Source organism: Mauremys mutica, chromosome 2 (assembly GCF_020497125.1).
Source record: "Mauremys mutica isolate MM-2020 ecotype Southern chromosome 2, ASM2049712v1, whole genome shotgun sequence".
In the NCBI taxonomy this organism is placed as follows: domain Eukaryota; kingdom Metazoa; phylum Chordata; order Testudines; family Geoemydidae; genus Mauremys; species Mauremys mutica.
The window spans coordinates 276,446,340-276,474,322 of record NC_059073.1 but is presented as its reverse complement, the minus strand read 5'-3'; the positions used below and the strand labels follow the sequence as shown (position 1 = coordinate 276,474,322).

General features: G+C 41.3%; 1 protein-coding gene across 1 annotated transcript; it reads left to right on the top strand.

Moving 5' to 3' along the window:
• The first annotated feature begins 127 nt into the window (after nucleotides 1-127).
• On the top strand, nucleotides 128-24,932 carry NOM1 (nucleolar protein with MIF4G domain 1). Its single transcript, XM_045006522.1, has 11 exons — nucleotides 128-1,076; nucleotides 1,883-2,007; nucleotides 3,014-3,209; nucleotides 6,198-6,521; nucleotides 7,131-7,241; nucleotides 8,418-8,585; nucleotides 9,174-9,295; nucleotides 13,856-13,988; nucleotides 19,460-19,591; nucleotides 22,774-22,883; nucleotides 24,251-24,932. Exons 1-11 carry the CDS (start codon nucleotides 183-185, stop codon nucleotides 24,426-24,428), a joined length of 2,493 nt encoding a protein of 830 aa, XP_044862457.1. The 5' UTR covers nucleotides 128-182; the 3' UTR covers nucleotides 24,429-24,932.
• The last annotated feature ends 3,051 nt before the right edge of the window (nucleotides 24,933-27,983 follow it).

Sequence of the window (27,983 nt, the reverse complement as noted above, 5' to 3'; positions counted from 1 at the left end):
CTGCGCGGCCTGCGAGCCCCGCGCTACGGGCCCGCCCCGGTGCCCCCCCGGGCCGCCCCAGTAGGTGGCGCTGCCGCCCCAGGCCGCGGCCCAGCGGGCCGGAAGGGGCTGGCGGCTGCCTCGCCCGAGATGGCGGCGCCCAGGCGGTGCGGAGCGTGACCGGGGGCCCGGCCGCGGGGAGCATGACGCGGGCGGCAGGGGCCCGGGGTGGCCGCGGCGGGAGCCGGCAGCCGGGCAGGCTGCAGAAGCTGCGGCTGGCGGTGCAGGAGTTCGTGCAGGCGGCCGGGGGCCTCTCCGCTCCGCCGCCCGGGCTCCAGCCCGCGGGGGGCCGGGGCAGGAGGAACCGCCGCGAGCTGAGGAAGGAGAAGCGCAGGCTCAAGCGGAGCCGCCGCCGCCACCTGCCCCGCGAGGAGCCGGGCGAGCCAGGGGCTGGCCGGGGCGAGCAGGCGCGGGGCGTGCGGCGATGCCCCCTCCCCGTCGCGGTCCCGGCCTCGCCGCCCCCGGGACCCCAGCGCCAGCAGCGCCCCCGCGAGGAAGCGAAGCGGCCCCCCCAGAAGGGCCCCAGCGCCGCTGCTGCGGCCTCTGCGCGGAAACGGGCCTTGCTGGCGGCCAACGAGGAGGAGGAGAAGGAGATCCGGCGGCTGGAGCGGCGCCTGGGGCTCAGCAAGCGCAGGAAGGCGGGCGCCTCCTCCGTGCCGCAGAGCTTCGCCCGGGACGGGCTGGGCTACGTGCTGGGGGCGCTGGAGCCCGAGGCCACCCTCTCCGGCCTGTATGAGGAGAGCGGCGAGGAGGAGGAGGCGGCTGATGAGGGGCGCCTAGATCAGGACGAGGGGAAGGATGAAGTTGATAAGGAGGGTCTAGACCTGGAGTCCCTAGGTGATGATCAGGAGGGGGAGCTGGATGGGGAGGAGGAAGAAGAGGAGGGGAGGATGGAGGACACTTTAGAAATTTCAGAGGAGACAGATATGGAAGGAAACTGGGAGGATGAGCGGAAAGTAAGCAGAAAGTTGCCCATGTCCCCAGAGGATGGTGGCGACCATAAACCCTGTAAAGCCAAGACCTCCGGAGAAGAGAAGGTACGTTGGGGGCAGGTTTTGCATCAAATAGCTTCGTGCTTTTCAAATACAATTTTGCACCCTTCACATGAAAGTTTCATTTCAGATCTGAGTTTTGTAAGGGATTGGAAATTGCCCTGGCCAAGACATGCTATGTTCAGTCTTGTCACAGAGCCAAAAAGCCAAGTTAGACTGGTGAATTGGGGACAATGTTATGCTATGTATTACAGGGTGAAATTTCCTGTGGCTATGGGGATAGGGCAATGCCCTGCAGCATGAACCTTGGTAAATCTTGAAATGTACATGGAGATTCTTGTTATGGTTTTTTTGCCATTGTTTCAGCATGCCAGTAGGACTATAGTAGCTAGCAATGGAAAAGACCTATCAGACCATTTATCCCATCCCTGATAGAGGATGTATCAGATACAGTATTGAATTGTGCATCTGTGAACACAGATGGTACATTTGGGGCCAAGAACACTTTTTGGAAGGCTTGCATAATTCCCGTTGAGTTTTATGGGAGTTGTGCACTTGAACAACGTGGAAAATTGGGACTTTCGCTTGAATTGATCCTAAGGATAAGCTGTTGCATGTTTCTTTTTCGGATGCTGTTCAAGTTAGCTCCTTTAGCATAGTTTTGTACTATGAGTGTTGCATTACAATTAAAAATGCTTAATAGTGATTAGAAATAAACTTATGGTATACTTAATAACCCCATTTCTTATACTTAATTAAAAGATACTTTCAAGTGAATACAAATGTATTTTTAAATAAGATTTTTTTTATAACGTACTGACCTATTTTCTTGTCTTTCTCTTTTTGATAAGAGTCTTTGCCATAGAGCTACGAAGTATGTCCCCCCTCCAGTGAGAAGAGTTGACGAGACAATGGATGACAAAAAGAGCGAAGAACTGGGAAGACTGAAGAAAACAGTGAAAGGACTAATTAACAGGTAATATAACATGAAAGTTGTTTGATTATTAGGCTGTGTTTACAGCAGGGACTGCTCAAGCAAAGAGAGAAGTGGGTATGACTTATTTCTTGCAAACCGATTTTTTTAAATAAAATTTTGTGCATGCCATCTTTGACAGTATCTTTTTTATTCTCAATTATTTTGGAGAAAATACATTTATAGAAGTTGAAAAATCTATTAAAGAAGATACGTATTAATTGATAAGTGAATTTAAAACTTTGTGTTGAATTCCACAAACACTGTTAGATGTCGTGGACCAAACATAATTCCATGGACATCAGTGGGACTATGCATGGTTGGAAAAAAAAATTGTAGAATCAGGCCCTTAATTTGTACAATCTGCACATGAAAGAAGTCAGAGCGTTAAAAAAAATACTATTAAAACTGCTGAGCCCTGAATCTCAGGAGAAGTGTCTATCTTATACTACCGAAGAATAGGTTTACAGTAATAATCGCACATTACAATATATTTATTTGTGGCTTTTATATAAAAACATTCAGTTGACATTAATTTTAGTCTGTGCCATTGGGCCTCAGACTGGTACGCAGGCTATGGTCCATTAGTATGCAGAATAAGAATCCATCATAACTACACTGAATAAATTACAAACATAACGCTGAGTGCTTTTGGATTTTAGATATGGTATGTTATGGTCTTTTGCACATCACTGCTCAGCAGGCACTGAGTATATCATCAGCTCTTTGCGAATACTACTACTTCATTTTTATATACAATATCTCCTAAGAAGATGTGAACTAAATATTTGTGTATCTGAATTATTTTGATGAACAGGAAAGATCCAAAATCTATTTCAGATATTTGTCCCTTTTTCTTTTTGAGCTACTAGTTGAATAAAAGATTAAAAATAAAACATTTGTTGTTTTGGATTAAAAGCAATATTATATTAAAAAAAAAAAAGAGGGTATGTACTGAGTAAGAAGAAATGGAAAGCTAAAGCAAACACTGAATTTTATTTCCCAATAGGTTGAGTGAACCAAATTTGGCCTCCATAAGTGGACAGTTGGAAGAGCTATACATGACTAACAGTAGAAAGGACATGAATGAAACTCTAACAGGTGTTCTTATGAATGCTTGTGTTACTGCAGCAGTGATGCCAGTTAGATTGATGATGGAGCATGTCCTTTTGGTCAGCATTCTTCATCATACAGTGGGAATTGAGGTAACTTTTTGCCTGGGCTTGTTTTATTTTCTAATCATGTTGCACAACACTTTCTATGGTGCTTTATCCAGGTTCTTTTTTGAATGTGTCGTTTCTGAAATTGTTAGAAAGTAAGTATACGATATCACTGAAATTATACCTCACTATATGGCAATCTGGGCTGATTTGTCGTTGCAGTTATGGTTAGTAGCCAGGCTCTCACAAGTGACAAGCACTTACACTTGTTACTGCATCTGAATGAGTATTTACTTCTGAAATTATTGGTCACCTTTATAAAGCTTAACTTATCTCATTGAGACCATTAGTGCCTTATATTCCTACCTGCATCTATCTGTATTGTTGAAAAATTTCTTAAATCTACTATTTTTCCTATCTTTAGTTACAATTATCCAGTCCTGTTCTATGGCTACTTTAAAACATCATTCTTGAGTCCTATATATCCAACTACAGAATTCACTAAAACCATTATAGAGTAAAAAATCCACCTGCATCTGAGGAGCCGCACTAAAGCCCGATCCTACATACACTTACGCATGCATGTGAGTAGTCCCATTGAAGTCAGTGGGGTGGCTTGCAGCTATAAGTGTTTGCGGGATCAGGGCATTTGACACACATCAAGCAACTTTTTGAGGGTTAGTTGTATTTTCAGGCTTGACAATATCAGGTCAAAATAAACTTATGAAGGACATGTTGGAACAGGTAATGTCAAAGGGAAGTTATTACAGAAGTTTAGATAATTTCACTGCAACTTGTGCCAAGAGACAATGAGCTGTTTTCAAGATGCTGTTCCCATAAAGCTTTATTCTGATTCTGTAATGCAGAAACATAATTGAAAGAACCCATATAAAAGATATATTCAAGTAGTTCTTGCGTCTGTAATATGTTGACCTTGATGAGGTGGAAATATTTCTGTATTAGCTGGTTTTAAAACCAAACTAAATATCAGAGGGGCACAATCATGTTAACTTTCCTATGTGCAAACTTTGCATTATAGTACATTTATTTTTACTCCTTTTGTTGCTTTAAAGAGTGGTTCTTACCCCACATTTGACTTGAAAATTTTGGTGCTGTTTTAATAGTATCCCCCATCTTTTTATAAGTTTAAAACTATTAAATGTAGTCAACCAGTTTCTAGACTCTTGCATATACCATTGACTTAGTTGTGATGTAGATTTCAGAATCTAATTGGGACTACTTAAATTCATTATTAAGCACTCAAGTTTGTTCTTCGAAAAAGATACAGGATATTAAATGCACAAAACTGTGATAAGGTAACATTAAGGTTACAGTTAAAATTGATTCAGAAAATGCAAAAGTTAAGGTACTGTAGCAATGTTTATATGGCTATGCACCATATACATAATACTCCTGTTCATTCTTGTTGAACATGCAGCTTGACATATTAGTGTGCCATAAAATGTACGCCTTAAACCACTCTAGAAGTGTAATGCAACAAAGTCAGCGTTGCTGTTGGAACGTTAACTTTTACACATTTCCTGACTGATTTTTAACTGCAACATTAACATAATAACAGTTTTTTAATTGCGCCACTCGTCTTTAAAAAATGAATATTTGACAGGTGATCAGTCCACAATTTAAACGTATATTTTTGGCACACTTATTTTGTAGGCTCAGTTTTCTGTAGATAAATATAAAGAAGTCTGTCATTTTCTGAGTAATTTTTCCCGTATTGTATTTATTTGGCAAGTTGGCTCTGACTCTTATCTCTAGTCGGAAGTCGACAAGCAGTAGGGCTAAGTACACAGCCAGGAGCTGGAAAAAAAGTGCTTTTCTTTTTATCAGGCTTTTCCTGGCCAATAATGTTTTTAATCTAAAATGTGAAGCTTTACCCATATATGGTTTGTTTTTGTATGGCACATAAGTTATTTTCTGATATGATAATGACTTTGAGTAAGGCTGTGAGTTTGTCACGGAAGTCATGGATTCCGTGACTTTCTGTGACTTCTGCAATGGCTGCTACGCCTGACTCAGGGGCAGTCCCTGCGCCAGTTGCACTGGCCGTTGCTGGGGCAGTCTTGGGCCACTGCGCCCCCCACCCTCTCCCTCCCCTTCTCCCCCCCCCCCCCCCAGCAGCAGAGTTTGGGACAGGGCAAGGGGTTGGAGGACGGGGTGAGGCAGGCTCTGGGCGGCGCTTACGTTGGGGGCTCCCTGGAAATGGTGACATCTCCCTCACTCAGCTGCTAGATGGAGGCGCTGCCTCCATCTGTGCCGGCACTGCCCCCACAGCTCCCATTGGGGTGGTGCCTGCAGGCGGAGGCACCTTGCAGAGCTGCCTGTCCACACCTGCACCTGGCAGCTGAGCGAGGGGGATGTTGCTGCTTCCAGGTAGCCACCCAGGTAAGCGCTGCCCAGAGTCTGCCTCACCTCGTACCGGGCCCCAACCCCCTCCCACACCCAAACTCTGCTGCTGCTGCTGGGGGGAGGAGGCGCAGGTCACAGGCCGTGAATTTTTGTTTACTGCCCTGTAACTTTTACTAAAAACACCCATGACTAAAACGTAGCCTGAACTTTGAGTAATAATGAGTAGCATTCTCTGGCAGCTGGGAGCATGACAATCTATGTTGCAGTGAGAAATGTTTCCAGTTTTCTTTGTTTAAACAGATCTTTTCTAGTAAGTCATTAGCTTGATTTCATCAAACCTGCTTTTACTACCAAATAAAGGTATAAAAAGATAACTGGATTATATGTGTAAATATATAATATCAAGTAAAGTGAAATGGACACGAGGCAAATAGTATGGTTCTTAAAAACTATGTATGGAACTGATAGCTTAGAGTCCTTTGGAATATTTAAATATAGAAAATATCAGTGTTGGCTGATGGGAACAACAGTTTTCCTATAAGCTAATTTTTTGTTTGCTTGTTTCTCATTGCTTTTTGCAGATAAAATCGAGGGGGGGAAATTCACATATGCAAAATGCTTAATTGCTTTCTAATTTTTTTTTTCTTTTCATACAACTGTTGCCAGGTTGGTGCTCACTTTTTGGAAGCTGTGGTGAGGAAATTTGATGAATTCTATAAAAGTGACGCTGAAGGGAAAGAATGCGATAACCTGTTTGCTTTGATTGGCCATCTGTATAACTTTCACGTAGTGCATTCGCTGCTGATCTTTGATATTCTCAAGAGACTTGTTAGCACTTTTACAGAAAAGGACATTGAACTGATTCTGCTCCTTCTGAAAAATGTGGGCTTTTCCTTGAGAAAAGATGATGCTTTAACCCTGAAGGATCTGATTAGTGAGGCCCAGAACAAAGCAAATGCTGTAGGGAAGAAATTTCAGGACCAGTCTAGGGTACGTATGCATTTTGGAAACATTTGGGCACAAACTTCCCAGCATGAACAGAATTAATCAGGGAATTGGTTAAATCTGTTAATTGGCCAAATTGTTTAAATTTTGTATTAGTTTATCTACTAAAATTGTTTCACGCGATAGTCTGATTAGACCTTAAAATAGTGTTAGCATCCAATTAGATTATTGTTGCATTCGCTTACTTAACATGTAGAAAATAATGTGCTCTTAGAAGTTTGTTCTCAGAGAATGGACACCAACATGCCCTGAAATAGCTGTCTGCTTTGTGTATTATGCAAATGATGATGCATCTACTTCATGGAATAATATAATTTGTACACTTAAAAGTCCAAAATAATTCAACAGCTATGGTATTGTTTAGCAAAATTAGATTTGAATCTAAACTCAGTACAAATACATGTAGTGGAAGTTAAAATGAATATTGTTTTTTAGCTAGTATTCTTTATTTGTGATGTCATAATCTAGATTCCAGAATGTATTGCTAGGTGAGATGCTTATGCATGTGCAGTAATACATTCAAGATAAATTTTCCACTTGTTAAATAACAGTTTGGCAGACATGCTGGAAAAATGTTGTTTCTTTTACCCGTAGATTCGCTTTATGCTAGAGACGATGCTGGCACTAAAAAACAATGACATGCGGAAAATCCCAGGGTATGACCCTGAGCCAGTTGAGAAGCTGCGCAAGCTGCAGAGAACACTGGTAAAAACGTTTTTTAGTATGTTATTGGGCGCTGTTACTTTTCCTAAATCATACTTTTGGAAGTAATTGCAAGATCCTTTTTTAAGCTACTAGTAATATAGTGTAGACCAGATGACCTGCTAATATTACTTTAGAATTTGTGTAACAGTGCAGGTTGAATGATACATTGTGAAAAGTGCGTTTTGTCTCTAAGAATTCCAAATGACTTTACAGACTGTATACAGAGAACACCACTGAAATGCAGCCGTCTCTGGATGTTAGTCAGCGCCCAACACACTGCAAAACATTTAGAGAAAGAAGATATTTTTTATCCAAGGACACTGAGACAAATCCCTGTGCTTGTGGGATCTTTTGATGTTTGTGCAGAGCAGACCAAGATATCATCCCTGGTGTTGAGTTCCTGCAACTCCCATTGACTTCAGCAGGATTTATGAATGCTCAGCATTTATAAGAATCGGGCCATTAATTTTTAAGATCTTACCTGAAAAACCCCACAAGTAAAATATGTACCTCTGTAGATTGAGAAGCTGCCACCCTCCTCAGGATTTTAGTTTGGTTCTAGAGAGTCCATGTATCTCAGACCTGAGGCTTACACCATTAAGCCACTCTTCTGGTTCACCGTTGGACTTTTTTTCTGAAATTTGTGTAAATACAGTGTACACAAGTCAGGAATTTAATACAGTACGCTAGAGACAGACATGTTGCAAGCAGGAGCTGTAGAACCTGTTTACACAGCTCTGCTAGTGCACGTGTAACATCTCTTCCCTTCCACTCATTTCATGATCAAGTATTAACTGTACCAAAACTTTTGGTGATTTTATGTGAACAAAAATGTCCATTAGAAAATAGGACATTACAGTTTATTTTTAACTTGCAACTCCAAATTAGAATTTGAACGAAGGTGTTGAGTTGGTGGATGGAAATAACCTATTGGATTTGTCTTTTTGGTTGGAATTCATTTTTTTAAAAATTCCAAGAGCTACTGGGTTTAGGCACTCTCTTGTGTTGTAAATCAAAATAAATGAGAAGTATGTTGATTTTGTTTGGAGAGAGAGGTTGTGGGGAGAAACGTCTGAGAACATAGTCGGGAAACTTGTTAAATTATGCCATGATCTAAATCCTTTGTTAGGAAAAAAAAGTCTCTTTGGAACTGAAAACGTTTTATTGTTATAAAAGGTTCATAACAGTGGCTCTGGAAGAGAGACTCAACTTCGTGTGTCATTGGAATCTCTCCTCAATGCTGACCAGGTTGGCCGTTGGTGGATAGTAGGGTCATCTTGGAGCGGAGCACCAATGATTGATAGTACTAGCCGCAAGACTCAGCACAAATTGCCCGTGGGAAAGGTAAATATGAAGACGGTTATTAATCACTGAAAGTGCCAAGGCAATTTTGTCTTTGAGAAACATGAACAAATATCCTTGTGATACTGCGGTTAGTATTTGGACTTACGCTTGCCCTGGCCCTGAAATTCTCTCTTCCACCTTGTGGATTCGTAAAAGATTTTGTGGTGCATTGTCAGGTGAAATGGAAAAGGTGAACTCAAGTTGGAAATGGATTCCACAGTCTGTAGCCTTATAGGTAGAGCCAGCTATCCCCCTAGAAATCATATGGTTGAAGTGTTTTTAAAAGTGCACAGAAATATAGTGAGAAGGGCATGGCCTCTTAGAGAAGGACTACTCATTTCATCACTTTCAGTCCAGTTTCGCTGGTCAGTTATCTGATCTCACTGCTTGGAGGCCAAGTCCTGATACTCCTCATGTTCATCTCCAGTGGTAAGGGCACTAGGTCTTTGGACTGTTGCTTCACAACTCATTCCAGGTATGTATATATAATCATATCAGAAAAGTTTCACTGAAATAGGTTTCCTATAGCAAGTGCAAAATAAAATGCATAGTTAGTAAATGTTTCTTTAAAAATATGTTTCTTTTCAGATGAGTTCAAAGATGTTGGAGCTTGCTCGTAAGCAGAGAATGAACACGGACATCAGGAGAAATATATTTTGTGTCTTGATGAGTAGTGAAGACTTTTTGGATGCATTTGAAAAACTTTTGAAGTAAGTACACACCAGGATCCTGTTGAAACCTAGGGACAGATAGAAGTGCTATCTGGGCTGGAAACTTTTCATGTTGCCTCCTTGCCAGTCAGGGAGAGCAGGGGAAGTTGTGCGCAGGGTGAGTGACATCAGGCAGAGCAGCATAGAACTGCTAGTCTCATCAGATGGGAGGGTGCCCAGAGGGACTAAGTGAGAATGGAGCAAAGAAAACTGATCTGACTCAGGAGTAAGGAGTGGGTTGTTGGTTTGTGTTTTTTGCAGAGGTATGTGTTAATACCAACTGAAGCCTCTGGGCCAAGTAATCAGAAAGGATGTGGCATAGAAGAGTATGCTAAAATAAGGATTATGATAAACATAAACTTGTTTTCCAGAATTATAGAAATCTAAATTTCCTTGTTGGTCAGTCCCTTAGGGAAGTGTCTGAGAAATCTATACAGAAAGTTGTGCTTATTATTGTGCTAGCTGATGGAGCCACTGACAGATCCATCAGCTAGACTACAATGGGTGTACAACAGATTTGTGAAGTTGACATAGACTTGCTGATGCTGTCACATAGAGAATTAAAACATTTTTGGGAATTGTAATACTCAAGGTACAGTAAAAACTGTATTTTCCAGCACTTTATAAACCGGAAAACTCTAGAAACCGGCATTTCGGGGTGCCGGATCTGGGCAGCACTCACCTTGGCAGCTCCTCACAAGCAGCAACCTGTCCCTAATGCTCCTAGGAGGAGGTGTTGCCAGGCAGCTCTGTGCGCTGCCTCCACCTGCAGGCGCTGCCCCCACAGCTCCCATTGGCCACAGTTCCCGGCCAATGGGAGCTGCAGAGCTAGTGCTTGGGGCGGGGTGGGGACAACGCAGAGAGCCACCTGGCTGCACGTCTGCCTAGGAGCAGCAGGGACATGTCACCGCTTGCAGGGAGCCGCATGCGGTGAGCGCTGCCTGGATCCAGCACCCCAAAACCTCTCTCATGCCCCTGCCCTGAGCCTCCTTCCTCACCCAAACTCCCTCCCAGAGCCTGTGCCCCACACCCTCTCCCATGCCCCAACCCTCAGCCCCCTTAGATATCCGGAATTTTTGCCTAACTGGCGCCGGATAACATGGCTTTTACTGTGATATGACTCAGAAACTTTCTGGCCAGAATTGAGGTGAAGCAGCAGTGAATATAGGCTGTTTAAACTTGGCCTGCGCACCAGTTAGATAAAGTATCATGTTGTTGTGCACTGCATTAACCACAACTTTAGTCTTGTAGTTCTGAATATCGAAAAAGACCATCCTTGTCTTTTGAAAGTTTGAATTTATTTTGAAATATGTTTTCAAATTTTTTCAAATATGTTTTACTATTTGCCAATGCCTTTTGCTGCTGCTAACTGTGAGCTACTTCAGCAGTATCTTCCCGCCACTCTAGGTTTCTATGGTGGAATCATAGAAATATAGGGGTGAAAGGGACTTTGAGAGGTCTTCTAGTTCAGCCCCCTGCACTGAGGCAAACCCAAGCATACCTAGACCATCCTTGACTGACGTTTGTTTGAACTCTTCTTAAAAACGTTCAGTGCTGGGAATTCCACAGCCTTTCTTGGAAGCCCATTCCAGTGCTTAACTACCTTATCATTAGAAAGTTTTTCCGACTATCTAACCTAAGTCTTCCTTGCTGCAGATTAAGCCCATTACTTATTGTCCTAAGTGAACATGGAGAGCTATTGATCACTGTCCTCTTTATAACAGCCTTTAACACACTTGAAAACTGTCGTCAGGTCCCCCCTCAGTCTTCTTTTCTCAAGACTTAACATGCCCAGTTTTTTTTTTAAATATGACCTATGAGGGAAAGGTTATCATTTTGGTTGCTCTCCAGTTTGTCCAAATACTCTTTAGCCTGTTCTTTCACTATTTTGGCTTGCATTCCCCCCACCACCACCCCTTGTTGTTAATATTAATTGTGTTAAGTATCTGGTCACAAATAACCTTTTTAAGGAAGACTGAAGCAAAATAGGTATTAAAACCTCAGCCTTGATGTTGTCCATTATTAGCTCTCTTTCCCTGCTAAGGAGAGGACCTACCCTTTCCTTCATCTTTCTCTTGCTCTTAATGTATTTAAAGACCTCCATCTTATTTGTCCTTTTTACATCTTTGCTAGATGTAACTCTTTTTGTGTTTTAGCATTTCTGATTTGTCCCTAAAGGTTTGTGCTATTCTTTTGTACTCATCCTTAGCAATTTAGCCATGTTTCCACATTTTGTAGGATTTCTATGTCATTAAAGAGCTCTTGATAGAGCTGTATTGGCCTCTTACTATTGTGCCTATCTGTAAGGAGATCAAGACATGCATATTTGTGAGCATTATGTATTTCATGGTGGACTTAATTAGCATTTCGACTCAAACTTCTTTTTTATGGTGAGAATCTTTTGTTGTTTGTGGCTTTACAAAAGCTAGAATGTTTTATGCTGGAACTCACAGCAGTGAACGATCATCCTGGCTTTTATATTTGAAAGGGGAAAAATGCCTAGGTCTTCAAAGGCAAAACAGCAGAAAAATCAGATCTGTATGCTTCAAGCTGCCACTGAACATAGGAATGCAGATTCACAAGGCTACAGCTGGCACCATTCACTGTTAGCACACCATGACCATGTACAAATGGTAATGGTAACAGAGTTAGAGAGTTCAGAAAAGAAGAGTGCTCTGAATCAATGGTTGCTTCTAAAATTACGCTTAAATCCGTGAAATTCATATCAAATGGCTGTGCACACATACACTTCTAACAAACTACTGAACAGCAAAATCTAGTAGGATTAGGTGAGGACTAGAGTAGTGTTCTATATGATCAAGTCTACGTATCAAACCAGAGTATCAAAATCCATTATATTATCTGTGTGTCAGACTTTTTACTTCAATTGAAAACCTAGTCTCAGTTCTGATTTTCTCAAACTGGTACTGGTAATAGCATTCTAAAATGTTTGAAAATGAGCACAGTACTAAACATATAAGACTAACCAAGAGCCAGACACATTAACAAGAGAATTAAAATGAGAAACCCTGTCCCAATAGCCCAAAACAGAACAAACAATGCAGAAAAATTCTTTCAGACAATCAGAGCAGTTACAAAATTTCATTTTCATTTACTTGAGAGAATGAGACCACAGCCTGAAAATTGGGACAATCGTGCTTTCTCACTGGACAACCAAACTTGAAGTCTTAGCTTCCTACAAACTGGTGATTAAAAAACCCCCAAAACCCAGATGTGTACATTATATAAACCTAAATTCTAATCTTGGTTGTGTGATGGTATTTTCATTGTAAACCTAGTATGCACAAATGCAGTGGCTGATCTCTTGAGAAGTACACAACCATCTAAGATTACTTAGATCCTTACTAACTAAAATTTGGCTGCACTGTGTTGTATAAAACAGGGAAGACCCAGCGGAGCTTATATTCTAAAATTAGGCAGACAGGACATTTCAGTCACATGAATGCCAGATGAAAGTCCAATCTCAAAGCGATACAAATAATTTTTGTGACTGACACTCTTTATATTATAACACTAAGCATTTTTCTTTTAAATTGGTTTTAGTGCTGCCAAACGTTTGACAGCACTCAGAACTAAATCATATTTAATTGCAGAACAGGTGCAGCACAAGGTACTGTTCCTTTTCAGTGTGTCTGAATCATCTTTTAGTTGGGCCAGCTGTACGAGTGAGAAGGCAATTCAGTCATTGGTCTTTCTGCTGAGGCAGCCAACAAGTGTGCCAATAAGTACAGATTGTGTTTTTGTAATTATTGTTGGTGTTCTTAAAGTAGACGTTTTCTATTAGGAACTGGACCACCAAACTCACTTCACTTAGATAACCCAGCCACCATCTAATCACTATTTTCAGTCACTATCTGGAGTAGATTTGACTTGGTGACAAAAGAGATAAAAAAGTTCATATAATCAACCAAAAAAGGTTTTAAAGAGGTTTTCTTTCTCAGTCATAGCTTTGTCATAGAACTTAAGGGCTCCAGGTACCTGTCTGTCCCCATTAACCCTGCCAAGGATGTATGTGAAAGCAGCCATTTCCTCCCAAAATCACAGTAAAGAATATTAGCCAATTTGAATGGGGATCCCAAGGCTTTTAGCTCATTCCTTATCTTCTTCCCTGTACAGGTCATCTCAGTTCTCCAGGCCTCAGCTCTTGCCACAGTAATACGATTCCTCCCGAAGATGGGAGGACAGCTTGGCTATCCATGATTGCAGTGCCAGTCCTTATCACTTTCTGAGAGGAAGTGCAAATATGGAATGTCACCTGCATTTTCCTGCACGGAAACTGATAGCATGTCTGTCATTCCCCTCTTGCCCAGGATTGTTCGGGTCACTCTGTCATGCCGCATACATAGTGTTATTCTCCATAACGAAACTGGGTTGGCCTATACGGCTGACAGCTTATTTCAATTTAAACCTTTAAGGATTCCATTTCAGTTGCAATAGAATGGTCTTAGTTTAGAGAAATTGCCAGTGGCTCTTACTTTAGGACAGTTAGATTTCATTTAAACTCAATTCATTATTTTTTTACTGTTATTGATATTGCAGGCTTGGACTTAAGGATCAGCAAGAGAGAGAGATTGTTCATGTTCTCCTTGACTGTTGCCTACAGGAGAAGACATATAACCCCTTCTATGCATATTTGGCTAACAAGTTTTGTGAATACGATAGAAGATTTCAGGTAAACTAAGATCTGTTCCTACCTTGTTGTGGTACTGTTGAAGTTGAGATTCTTTTGGGATTTCTATTATTAGAGGTTTGTCACTCTGGCTGTACAGATTTATTGCATCATATAATACCACAGAAAAAGTGTCTCGGCCTACACAACTATTATAAATAAATAGAATCTGATGACTAGCTCATCACTTAAGGAAGCTTATTGAGCCACTTCTGGCCAGAAGGGAGTGGTATAGCTAGGAGTGGAAATTTTGGGTGGGACTCAACTTGTGGTGGTGGGCAGTGAACAAAGGTCTGACGTCACAGCAAATCATTTATATTGTATATTATTATGTTGCATATTTGATTGAGGCCACCCATCCCCCTATGTCTGGGGGCAAGGCGGGTTGCACTTCTGCCAATGCAGAGGCAGTAACCAGAGCCGCTTGGGAGCCCTTCCCCTGTAACCGAAGCACATCCCCTGTGAGAGTGACCAACAGGTGGTCGGGCCAGTAAGTGGCATTGCGACCTGACACATGGCCTTCTGCTCCCAGTCCTGGGCTTTGCTCCGTTCCCCATCAACACACAAGCGCCGTCTCCATCCCACACCACTCAGCTCTGGTTACTTCCTTCCCATTGCCAGAGGTATGCCCTCCACATTGGGGGTGAATGGCTGGCCAGAACCTGATTTGGCTGATAGTTTTGGAACTGAGAGCCAATTGGGGACAAGTGACTAGATGACGGGGCAGAATTTGAGCTTGTGTTGATGGGGAAGCAGAGTCGAGCAGAGCAATATGTAAAGCTGCTGCTGCCTCTAAAAGGCTGCATCTCTTAGCAATCTGGTTCAATCTTTTTAAAATCAGATTTGGGTGTGACTGGGTGCTAATTGGGTGGGCTGTGGCCCACCCGTGTCTATGGCCCCGCCAGAAGGATAGGTCAGTATGTTACAATGGGCCTTTGGGAAGGATCTAAAGTAAGGAAACTGTGATGGAAAAGGAAGGTGTAAATATCCTGAAAGAGAATCCCTTGCATCCAGAATAGACCCCTGCTGCTTTTCAGTGGTAGGATTGTAAAAACTGAACCATTCAGAGGTGCTTCTGTCTTTCTACTGTAGTTACAAGATTGCTATTATTCTTAAGGAAAAAAACATGAATTGTAACTGTCACTATAAAGGTCTGTTACACAGAGTAGGACCTTTTGGTGTTTTGACAAAGAACATACGAAGAAAATAACACTATGATGATTATTTTTGTGCATGTTTGCTTTTTCAACCAAAATATCCTGTTTTATATGTATAAAGTTCCAAAATGTATGTTTAACCAATAAAATGTAATAGTATTGCAAGAGTTTAGTCCTAGAGATATACTTTAATGCATCAAATGTGACTAGATGAACAAAATATGTAACTGCTGCAGTTTGTATTGCCTTTGTGGACATCATAGTCAGGAAAAATGGGCCTTAAAATCTTCTACCTAATCCCTAATATATATATAAATCAAAGTGAAGGCTCCTATCCTGAGGGACTGGGAGTAGACCCCTACATCCACACACAGCCCCATTTAAGACAGGGCTTAAGCAGGTATTTGTCCATGGAATTTGTGTAAGTAGGATAAATTATGTATTGCAGCTAGCATGTCTATTTTGGTATCTTCATGTTGCTTGTGGGGTAGAGGAGTTAGAGATGAGAGGTTTGATAGTGTTTTTTACAAAAACGAAAAAAAAATAATAAAATGTATATGTTAAGTGTGCTTCATTTTCAGTAGGCTTTTATGTAAACTGATTTAGACCACTTGCAGGTTTTTCTTTTGGATTTACATATAGATGTATATTTTAATTCTGTGATTGCTAAACACTACCTGTATCATCTCCAAGCTACAAAGCAACTTCTAACATAAATTTGCTGCTGCTTTGAGTAGTGTCCCTACTTGCACTTGAGGTGTGCATATGCCTTCAGTCCAAGATTTTTCAGTAGCAGTGCCCATTCAGCTTACACATGCACCCTATGGATCTTCATGCCCCATACTTGAAGATATATAGGGCTGTGCGGGTGAACTGCCTTCAATTCTTTTTCAGCTGCCTCAGCCTGAGATGGAGCAATTTGTTGTGCCTACCTAAGTGCAGCCTCTATTTCTCTGGTCAATTTTAGATCTCTGCTTACTTTATTTTATTATTCTTTAGTTATTTTACTTTATTTTGTTCCTGTTTTTTTGAGGGGGCGGGTATTCCTTTTTTGTTTTTGCTGGATTTGGGCTTGCCTCCCCCTCGTCCTCAGCAAGGTCCTTCCTTAGGAATTCTCTTTCTTTTGTGGGATATGTGTAGATCCCCAGGTTTCAAAACATTGCCCAACTTGCCGGGAACCCTCCCAAGTGAGTGACGGCCATTTGTGCTGTATCCACTGCCTCAGGGATACACATGTACCATCTAAGTGCAAAAGTTGCACTAGTTTGGAGAGCTGCTCGAAGAAACATAAAGGAAAAAGCTCCAGTTCCTTATGATGGAGTGCTCTGTTCGTCCTGCAGCAGATCTGGGCTCGGAACGCCTCAGCACACACGCGCGCGTGTGCCGCTGAATGACCACAGTGCCCCGTCAGCTTCTGTGGTTTGCTTGTTCCCAGGACCGTAAAGCAGAGATCTGCAAGTGAATCTGAAAAACCTTCCTCCAAGATGAGTGCCGCCAGGTCTTCTCAGAAAGATCACTCAGAAAGGTTTACCATGCCGGAGACCCTCCACTCTGCAAAAGTGTCTGCAGAGGTCTCAATACTGCAGTCAGCTTTGTCTTTGTCTGCTTCTATTGTCCATGGTACCAAAGCCTTGGTACCACTGAAACTTGGGTGAGAGACTACCAAATCTGTGCACTCTACTAAGAAGGCAGTGCACTCTTCATCTTTCACTGTCTCACTGGTACCTAGATCATCAGCTGAGCAAGTACCAGAACAGTAAATACAACCCTCAGTACCTTACACCTCTGACTGGGTCTCACCAGGTCTCAATGTAACCTCACTTGGTACTGCAAGAGTTCAGGTTCACAAAGAATCTGCTCATTTCTGAGGAGCATGAGTCTCCTCTGTTGAGTTTGGGGCTCTCAGTACCACAACCAGTATTATCTGTGGTACCCCACCTTTTGTCGGTACCAACGTGTTCTGAAAGATGGACATTTACTCCTTTGTAGATTCCAAGGCCAGAAGGGACCATTCTGATCATCTAGTCTTACCTTTTGTATAACACAGGCCAGAGAATATCCCCAAAATAATTTCTAGAGCATTTCTTTTAGGAAAAAAATCCTATCTTGATTTTAAAATGGTTAATGATGGAGAATCCACCACAACCTTTGGTAAATTGTTCCAATAATTAATTACTCTCACTGTTAAAAAGTTACATCTTGTGTCCAGTCTGAATTTGTCTAGTTTTAGCTTCCAGCAATTGGATCATGTTATATCTTTCTCTGTTTGATTGAAGAACCCATTTTATTTGTTCCCCGTGTAGACACTTATAGACTGTAATCAAGTCATCCCTTAACCTTCTCTTTGTTAAGCTTAAACTCCTGAAACTCAATCACCATCTGCCCCTCCACCAGGCTATGAAGAGGAGAATCCTTCAGACTCCCAGATTTATGTGCAGGGCTCTGCTGACAATCTGCCTATGCTGACTATCTGGAACCTGCACCGTTGAGGGACATTTCCAGGCTTCTACAATCAAAGCTTGCCAAACATCCCACCTGTTATAATCAGCCCTGCATGCTTCCTCCATTCCTGTATGATCTTCCCAGTGGACATACTGAGATCCTTGGAAGCTTACCAGCAAGAGTTTTCTGAAGTGCTTAGTGCTCATGTAGATCATTCTTTGACAACATTCTCCAACTCCTTCTGTTCATCCACAGCAATCTTTAAGGCAGGAGGATACATTCAAGGACCAGGAAAGGAGAGCAGATGAGGATGCTAAGCCACAGTCTAATATTTCTTCCTCTCCAGATGAAGCTGTCACCCCACCCCCCCACCCCACCGTCTCACATTGATGATGAATTTCAGGATCTGATGAAGAGTGTAACAGACACCCTTCAGATCCAGTTAGTAGAAGAAGTGCAGGAGAGACAGCACCAATTACTTGACATTGTGCACACACCATCATCAGCATGGGCTGTCCTTCCTATAAATTAAGGACTATTAGAGTCTGCCAAGTCCATTTGGCAGACTCCTACTACTGCCCTCCCTCCCACCACCACCCCGCAAAAAGACTAGATAAAAAGTATTATGTCCCAACTAGGGGACGGCCACATACCTTACAGTGAATTTAGGGGAGCTGATGGTGGGAGGGGCTGCCGGCCCCCATAGTTCTAATCCCCACAAGGAGGGGCTGCTCTTCCAGAGAATTTTGCAAGCCGTGGACAAAGCAGGCAGTTGCCAAACGACATTATAAGGGAGCATTGTGCAACTTTAAACGAGCTTGTTCCCTAATAGGAACGTAGCAACGAAACAACATTAACCGGAACAACGTTAAGTGAGGAGTTACTGTATTATTTATCTCCTGGTATTCTACCCCAAGCCTCATCAGTCAAAACAGGAAGCTGTCCTTCATAACTTAGCTATCAGGAGAGCGTTGACTTCTTATCAGGACAGGACTAGACCTTTGTGACCTCCCTGAGATTGGTTGTTTTTATGGTGAACAGAACTAAAGGGTTTCCAGTGACTATCCAAAGGCTTTCTAAGTGGGTTTCTGGTTGCATACTCTCCTGTTTATGTGGCTAATGTACCCTGCCCCTTCTGTGAGATCGTACTGTGTCTATGGCCCTGCTAAAGGATGTCTGTTAATGGAAAAAAGCAAGGCTAATACATGGGCTTTGGTTCACACTTTCTCCAGACACTAAGCCTTCCTGGGCAGGTGCTCCCTTTGGCTCTGCAGTCCTACACACAGCCTTCAACTATGTTCTGAAGCCCCCACCTCCTTTAGGGGTACTGCTAATGGGTCACCTCACAAAGGGCACCCGTAGGGACACTACTCAAAGAAGAGTGAGAGGTTACTTCCTTGTACAATAACTGGAGTTCTTCAAGATGTTTGCCCCTGTCAGTGCTCCACAACCCACTCTCCATCTGATCTTCTTGGGGCTTTGAGGTGCAGAAGGAACTGAAGGCAGTTCGCCCATGCAGCCCTATATATCCTTGGTAGGAAGTATGAGAATGCAGAGGGTGCATGTGCAAACTAAAAGGGCGCTGCTGCCGAAAATCTCCAATGGAAGGCAAGTGCGCACCCCCAGTGGAGGACCCAGAAGGATACACATCTCAAAGTACTCCAGTTACTATACAAGGTAACATCTTTCATTTTGGCTTCCAATGCATTGCAAATGATCAAACAGCCTTATTAAATAAGCGTAATAATGTGTTTTGTACTTAGTAGCTGACTGGAAAAAGTGCCAAGGTAGCTTTGAGAGCCTGTTGTGATATTACATATTATTTTAATTGGACTTCAATTTTTATTTTGTATTTGTTTTTGTTCTGACACCTAGATGACATTCCAGTTCAGTATATGGGACAAAATCCGAGATTTGGGAAACCTGTCAACCACTACTTTCTCCAACCTGGTTTCTCTGTTGGCCCACTTGCTAAAGACAAAATCACTCTCCCTATCAGTCCTCAAGGTCAGCATAGTCTCTATTAAAGTATTTGTGCACTTCTACCTCATTCGTTAGTTTTATGGTAAATGTGTGTGTTTTATGGTAAATGTGTGTGTATGTTCCTTGTTATCTAATCTGTATTAGAGCTGCTTATTTAGTTTTGAAACAAATTATTCCCAACTTCCTAGCTAAGGTGAACTTTACTTGCCTGTTTTCTAAAACTGCCCCAAATGTAGGGATCTGATTTAGTTTCATACAAGTGGTTCTAGTGGCCAAAGAGATTAGATTAATTTACTTTTGATTTATTTTTAAAAGAACTGTGGCCCAGTGGTTAGGGTGGTAGTCTGGGACTTGCAACACCCAGGTTAAATTCCCTGACCTGCTACAGATTTCCTGTGTAACCCTGGACAAGTCACTTAATCTCTCTATCCTATAGTTCCCATCTGTACAGTGTGGATAGTATCACTTCCCTGCCTCACAGAGGTGTTGTGAGGTTAAGTTAATTAAAAAAGACTGTGAGGCGCTCAGATACCCTGGTAATGGAAGTCACAGAAGTACTTAAGATGGCTTTCTGGAAGATAAACAGAATTTGGGCAGACAACAGTAAATTATTAATTGTTCCTTTTAAAAAAGAGAATTTGAGTTTGTCTTTACTGGTGGAATTTCACCCTTTTTCTTATATTGGATGTCCTGGTGGAGTTGCTGGCTATTCCCTACCAGACAGACACATGCTCCTTATAGCTGCTAAAAGCCAGCAGTGAAGTTTGGGGCCATTACTGATAAGGATTGTTACTGCTTTCCTTTTGGGAGGGCAAGATGCCAAACCATTTAAACAGTGGTTAAGACCTTGCTCAAAAAACCATCACCTGATACTAATGACCTTGATTATTACTTCCTTATCTCGAACCTTCATGTTTTGAGGAAGGCTGTGGGTGGAACCTGGGTTCCACTGATTTCATCAGCCTGGCCGACCCACAGCTTTTGTAGTGGTGTGACTGTCAGCTGGGGGCAGAGGAGTGATAATTTTTCTGAAAGCTGTACCAGTACAACCCCTAGCATGGTTGCAGTTTTACTGGTATAAAGATGCCTTAAACTGGTATAACGTCGTGCATGTCTTCACTAGCAACGTTAGTAGTCGCGGCATAAAAAAACCCACCTCCACAAGGGGAATAGCTATCAGTGCTGGGAGTGCTGGTGCACTGTCTATACTGGCACACTGCAGCACTTGGGGGTGTTTTTTCACTTCCCTACCAGGAACAAGCTCCACGGGAAAAAAGCAGCTTTTATACTGGTATAACAGCATCTATACTAAGGGAGTTGTACCACTTTAACTGTACCAGTATAGTTAAAGAAGTCCAACTTCTGTGTAGACGAGCCCTAAGATCCTAATTCATTCAGTCTGAAGTCTGGGTATGGTATAGCCACTGCATTAATATTCTTAATATGGACAGAAGTGTGGTGCTGTGATAGGTTGGGTCACAGATACCCCCTCGGGACTGCCACCTGATGTGCTGAGACTACCCTCTGAGTCCATTTTCCCTGCCAGCTTGGGACTTCAGAACTCTGCCTTGTCGAGCCAGACACGCTAGCCTGCTGCAAACACAGACCCAGGTCTGAACCACGTCCCCCAAAAGCTGTAGACTTAACTGAAAACAGCTTAAGAAGTGCTCTTGTCTCCAGCACCCAGATACCCAGTTCCCAATGGGATCCAAACCCCAAATAAATCTGTTTTACTTTGTATAAAGCTTATACAGGGTAAACTCATAAATTGTCTGCCCTCTATAACAGTGATAGAGAGATATCACAGCTGTTTGTTCCCCCGGGTATTAATTACTTACTCTGGGTCAATTAATAAACAAAAGTGATTTTATTAAATATTAAAAGTACGATTTAAGTGATTCCAAGTAATAACAGACAGAACAAAGTAAGTTACCAAGCGAAATAAAACAAAACACACAAATCTAAGCCTAATACATTAAGAAACTGATTAGATACACAATCTCACCCTCAGAGATGTTCCAATAAGCTTTCACAGACTAGACTCCTTTCTAGCTTGGGCCCAATCCTTTCCCCGGTACAGTTCTTATTAGCTCCAGCTCAGGTGGTAGCTAGGGGATTTCTCATTACTGCAGCCCCCTTTGTTCTATTCCACCCCCTTATATACCTTTGCACAAAGCATGAATTTTTTGTGTCTCTGGGTCCCCACCCCTCCTTCTAAATGGAAAAGCACCAGGTTTAAGATGGATTCCAGTACCAGGTGACATGGTCACATGTCCGATGAGCCTCCAAGCCTTCATTCTTCCAGGCCTGACTCACAGGAAGGCTTGCAAGTAAACAGAGCCATCTACAGTCCTGGTTAATGGGAGCCAAAAAGATTCTAAAGCCCCAATAATGGCCCACGCTTTGCATAGTAACAATAGGACCTCAGAGTTATATTTCATATTTCTAGTTTCAGATACAAGAATGATACATGTATGCAAATAGGATGAACACACTCAGTAGACTATAAGCTTTGTAATGATACCTTACAAGAGACCTTTTGCATCAAACCTATTCCAGTTACATTATATTCATTAGCATATTTTCATAAAATTACATGGAGTGCAACATCACAGGTGCCTATGCTGATTTTTAGTGCATCTGCCAGCACTCAGATATTGCAGAGATGAGTATTGTAATGTCTGTAAATAAATATATTGTTTAAAAATACTGTTGTGCATTAAGTGTGTTTTGGATTCACCTTTGGGTCCACTCTGTCTTAAATACTTTTAAGGTACCTATCTCCTGGGTATCTGGTTGCCTTAGTATATCAGGTAGAGGTGACCAGGTTGTTCTTCAGTGGCTTCATTCCTTCCTGCGAGGTTTTAGAAGGCAGTGTTGGACGATTGCTCATGCAGTCAGCCTGCGCACTCATGCCAGATTCCACAAGATTCTGTTCTGTTGCCACTCTTGTTCAATATCTATGTGAGGTTAGTAGGTGTTTTGGATTGAACTACCATGATTATTCTTAGCTTTTCATCTCTAAACTCTCAAATTATGCAAGGCATATTTTTTTAATTTATGATTGGTTTATTTTTTATCTCTGGTCCTGGATGCCACTGCAATGAGCATAATAATAAATTACTGAATGAGACATATTAAAGCATCCTAAGTATGTTAATTAGGTCTTCAGTGTTAAGTCTAACATTTGCTGTCTTGTTAACTAGGTAGTTGAATTCAGTGAACTAGATAAACCCAAAGTCCACTTCTTGCGGCAAGTGTTATATATACTATTAATAAAAACAGACTTGGAAGAACTTACCAGCATTTTTGGAAGGTAAGTGATCATTGATCTTCCCAGAGAACATTTGGTGAGCAGTGATTGGACACACAAGGGATTTGCTTATTGTATTTATGTTAATTATCCATAGCTTACCCCAAGCCCTTGACACCTCACTTCTTACAATGCAAGCTTTCTTGTGAAAAGTCCATCTCTTCTTATATGTTTGTATAGCACCTGGCACAATGCTGCCCTTGTTTTAATTGTGGTCTGTAGGTGCTACTGCAGTATAAATATATTATGGAATTTTACACACAACGTTAATACAAATTTTGAAATACTCAATACATCAACTATCGCTATCAAGCAAGAACAATAAAACTGTTAATGCACTAAGCTGACATACCAGCCACCCCAAAAATCTTTACCCTATGTGTGGAACTAGAATTCAGTCACACCGCAGAGTTATTCTTGCTACAACATTTCCCTGTTGCAGAAAGCAAATAATGGAATGAATCAGGGGAAAGTTAACTCTCTCTAGCATTGCAGCATTTTATCTAGAAATCTCTATTCTTCATATTAAAGGGGCAAGGGTTATTAACTGAACACCTTTTAGAGGTAATCAGAGGAAATGTCTTAATCGCACTGAAGTGGCTAAAATTTAGACCTGATTCTTCCACTTGTATACCCACAATGGACAGCTGTGTATAAATGACTGACATTAGTTTGGTTACAGTCGGAATGCTTTTAAGATCTCATCCACTCTACATATTGGAACAGTGCTGAATAAGGGTCACAGGTAATCTGGTCTACTGACATGTTGTGTATTTGTACTGCAGTAATGGCCTTAGTTTGTAAGCTGTTCCAGGAAGGAACTTTGCTTTTTTAGTTTGTTTCTAAAGAGCCATGGAAATGGTGCCATATAAATATTTAATAATGGAAGAGATAATAGGGTATATTCTGTGGAATTAGATCTGCCAAAAATACTAAAGTAGTAAAAGATAATGTTTACATTTGTAGAACTACACATAAAGTGGAAAGTCTGTATTGCCATACAGACTGTATTGTCTTTCAAATTTTATTCCATCCATTAAAATGTGTGGGAGGTTTGCCACACGTTGCTTACAGTTTTGACTATGCCCTAACTAATATTTTAAGTCAAGTCTCTTAAAAAATACTTTAAAATTACAAACTACCTTTTGAGAAATAGGTTGCATGTGAAGTATGTTCAACTGTTTGCCAAACCAGTGGAGGCCTGCGCTTGTTAATATTAAATCAATAAATAAAGGTGGGCTTTTCTTGATAAATTTTCAGTTTGATTTTTCTCAAAACCTGACAGCATAGCAAAAGAGAATTTATAACCTTGGTCAGTTGGAAAGTAGGAAACTGGAGTTATTTCTGATGTGTGTGTCGGTCTTTTTCAGGTTAACTGACAACCCCAAATTAGGAATGTTGCGTGAAGGTTTGAAGCTTTTCCTTTCCCACTTTTTCCTGAAGAACCTACAAGCACACACAAGCGCTGAAGAAGCCAGCTTACTAAAAGAAAGAGTTGAACTAGTAAGCAGGACTTTGCAAGCCAGAGAATCCAGATTAAAACTATAGTTTTACTTTCAAATAAACTTGCATGGAAAATAAGGACTTCACGAAACCACAAAGCTGATCTTGACAATGTTTTTCACAGACCAAAGACTTGAGATGCTGAGCAGGATTGTAATGCTGCAAAGGGCCCCCTATTTTGAGGTGATGTAGGACTGTACGCTCCTAAAAAATGGCTTCAAGTTTGGGGGGAAATAGAAACATAAAATACTGAAGAAGGAAAAAAGTATTTATCGTTATACATTGTTGTTCATTGCCTTAAAAACTATTGTCTTCCCCATACACCTCCACTCAGTACACCTCATCTTGCCAGTTATCAGGCAAGATAGCTGAGTTTCCTTTAAAGTTTAGTTAATATCACTTATCAGTCAGCAAGTGGTAGTGTTCAGCAACCCCAACCTTCTAGCTTTCCTAATTCCTGCAAGATCGTGGAGTAAGATTGGGTTTGATATTCAGACCTGTTCACTTTTTTACAGAATAAATAAAACTGGATTTTGTTTCTGTGCCATATTATGGTCTATGATTTTAATGTGAAAGCTTTTTAATAACATAATTGTATTTTATCTGTTGTAAAACAGGCCGCTAGAGGGTGCAGTCTTTGGGGAGTAAGTCTTGTAACTACTCCCCAGTTTTAAACAAAATTGAATCATAGAATTATAGAAGACTAGGGTTGAAAGAGATGTATTGATTAACTGTATGATTTGTTTACCTGCATCTCTATCAGGAAAAGATCTTTTGATGTCTCCATTATAAACCTTGGTGGACTGACTGAAGACCTAACTTGTTCAGTTATATTGGGTTTAAATATCACAGCATAATTTATGCTAATACTTTAACCTAATTGCCTAGTGCAATTTTATTGTGCTTTATGGTGCTTGTTTTGCTGCCTTCTAGTTTAAAATGTTGCCAGCTGTTTACTATTTGAGATATAATGAAACTTTTTAATTCAGATTTTACTATTGATAGAGAGCAAGCAATAGCCATCAGTTCAGTATCAGGCTTTCAAACTATCTTCCAAAAGAGACTACTGCAGTTAATACCTACTCTACTATCCATCCAGCTGTTTGAAGGTCCCTCTAATTTTCTTTGCATAACAGCTCATCTCTTGTGGACTGGGTGAAGTCTGTTATTTATATTATATGTTGTTTGTTTGCAATGTTGTAGCCATGTTTGTCCCAGGATATTAGAGAGACAAAGTGGTGAGGTAATATATTTTAATGGACCAATTTATTTTGTTCCAATAAAGCTTTTGAGCTGCACAGAGCCCTTCTTCAGGTCTGAGAAAGGTACTCACAGCTAAATACACAGTAGAACAGACCAGGACCCACCAACTCAGTGTCATCAGACCCTGCCATAACAGATGCAAAACCAACAGACCTATCTCCACTGCTAATGATCAATACCACGCCCCCTCTCCAATACACCTTGCAATATCCATGGGTCCCACACATGCCTATCACAGCGTGTAGTGTACCTTATCCAGTGCATTAAATGCTCCAATGACAAGTATGTGGGCGAAACCAGACAATCACTATGCTCTCAAATGAACTCACAGAAAAATAAGACAAAAACATCCTACCACTTGTTGGTGAACACTTTTCACAAAATGATCACTCTGTATCTGACCTCTCAGTCCTTCTTGTCAAAGGAAACCTGCACAAACCCTTCAAAAGATGAGCTTGGGAGCTTAAATTCATAAATTTGCTAGACACTAAACATTATGATCTTAATAAAGACACTGGATTTATGGTTTATTACAACAATCTGTAACCCACTAACTCTCCTTTTTTGTCCTATCACTGCAAAGGTGTTAACTGGCCACTTCACCTTGACTGATCTCTCACAATATGTATTAATTATTGATGATAAAAACAATCTGTTCCATCTTGTGGTTAGCTATGACACTGAAAAGAGCTCTGTGTAGCTCAAAAGCTTGTCTCTTTCACCAACAGAAGTTGGTCCAATAAAAGTATTACCTGACCCACCTTGTCTCATTTATATTAGATAAAACCATAGTTTCATGATTGTTTTTGCCACCTGTAGTAGATTTCTTCATTGTTTGTGCCAAAAAACAAAGATTATTCTGATACCATTAGGCTGCATCGATGGCTTAGTGATCTAAACATATCTTTGAAGTACTCTCCTTGGAACCATAGGTTCATGCCCCCAGATGCTATAGCAATGCATATGCAATAAATCCCAGCGGGGTGAACCTAACCCATCTTCCTACAGGTGTAAACAAAGAATGTGTTATGACATTTATATTGTTGATTAATTATTCTGAATACCAATAGTGCCTGGTGCTGTAAAGACAATCCCTGTCCCCAAGGAGCCTACTGTCTAAACACACCAACGTACCATTTCAAGTACAAAGGGGGTGGTGGTGTTTGAAGGAGCACGCTCTGCTCTATGGATGTTAAAGATCCCATAGGTCTTTTTTGGAAGGACTGGCCCTACTCATAAAAAATGCACTTTTCTCCAGCTCTCCTGGAAATACTGACCTAGTTGTCTCTTTGATGCTTGATAAAGTGCTTTGGGATCCATGACACAATATTTTAGTTACTGCTTAGTCACTCTGATTTCTGTGTTTTGATATCAGTTTGTAAAGCTACCTCAGATTTGCCTCTGTCCAAAGAATTTGTTTCTAGCTAAGAGCCCAGCATAAATATGTTTCATTGCAATTGGTTCCCAGTAAAGTCTCAATTCACTGGACAGTAGAAATGGTTGAAAACAAGAAAATGGTGAATTTCTTTTTTTATTGTTTGTCAGTCTTGTTGAAAAATAAAATAAAATAAAATTTTGGAAGAAATTCTCCCCAGCTCAACTGAACAGTAGATGCCACCCAGAACAGCCATTGGGGCCATTACTGAGGTTATTATTGCCTTCGTTTGGGAAGGGCAAAATGCATGGAGCAGTGCACAAAGAAAATCAAAGAAACAATCAACTTAAAATTCTCAGCTCTGACTGAAAATATTGTAGCTAGTATTGTGACAGGTAACACCCACAATCACTCAGAGAGAGAGAAATGTTTTTGCTTTCTTCTGTTTACTTTAGGCTATTGGCAGTACTTTATATACTGTATAATCAGTCCATTTCCTCTTGTTTGTGTGGGTCTTTCATGTGACAACAGGTGAGGGCGGGGGAGGTTTAAACAGGAGGATGTGACTGAAGCCACAAAATTGGCAGGGAAACTTTGAGCAACTGAAGTATCTCAACCTACTTTTTTACAAAGCAACAAAGAGTCCTGTGGCACCTTATAGACTAACAGACGTATTGGAGCATGAGCTTTCATGGGTGAAAACCCACTTCGTCAGACTAACATGGCTACCCCTCTGATACTTGACTACTTTTTTACTTGATTTCAAGCTGCGGGCATCCTTTAACACAGCCACACTGTCAAATGCTGGGATGCAGATAGTTCCCTTGGGAGTGACAGTGCCAAGCCTCAAATCCCCGTTCCTGCAGCTGGAGTTACACTGACATAAAACTCGTGTAACTGTAGAGAGATTCAGGCTGCTGTGAAATGCATGGAACCGAGCTAAGTACAGAAGCATTCAATTT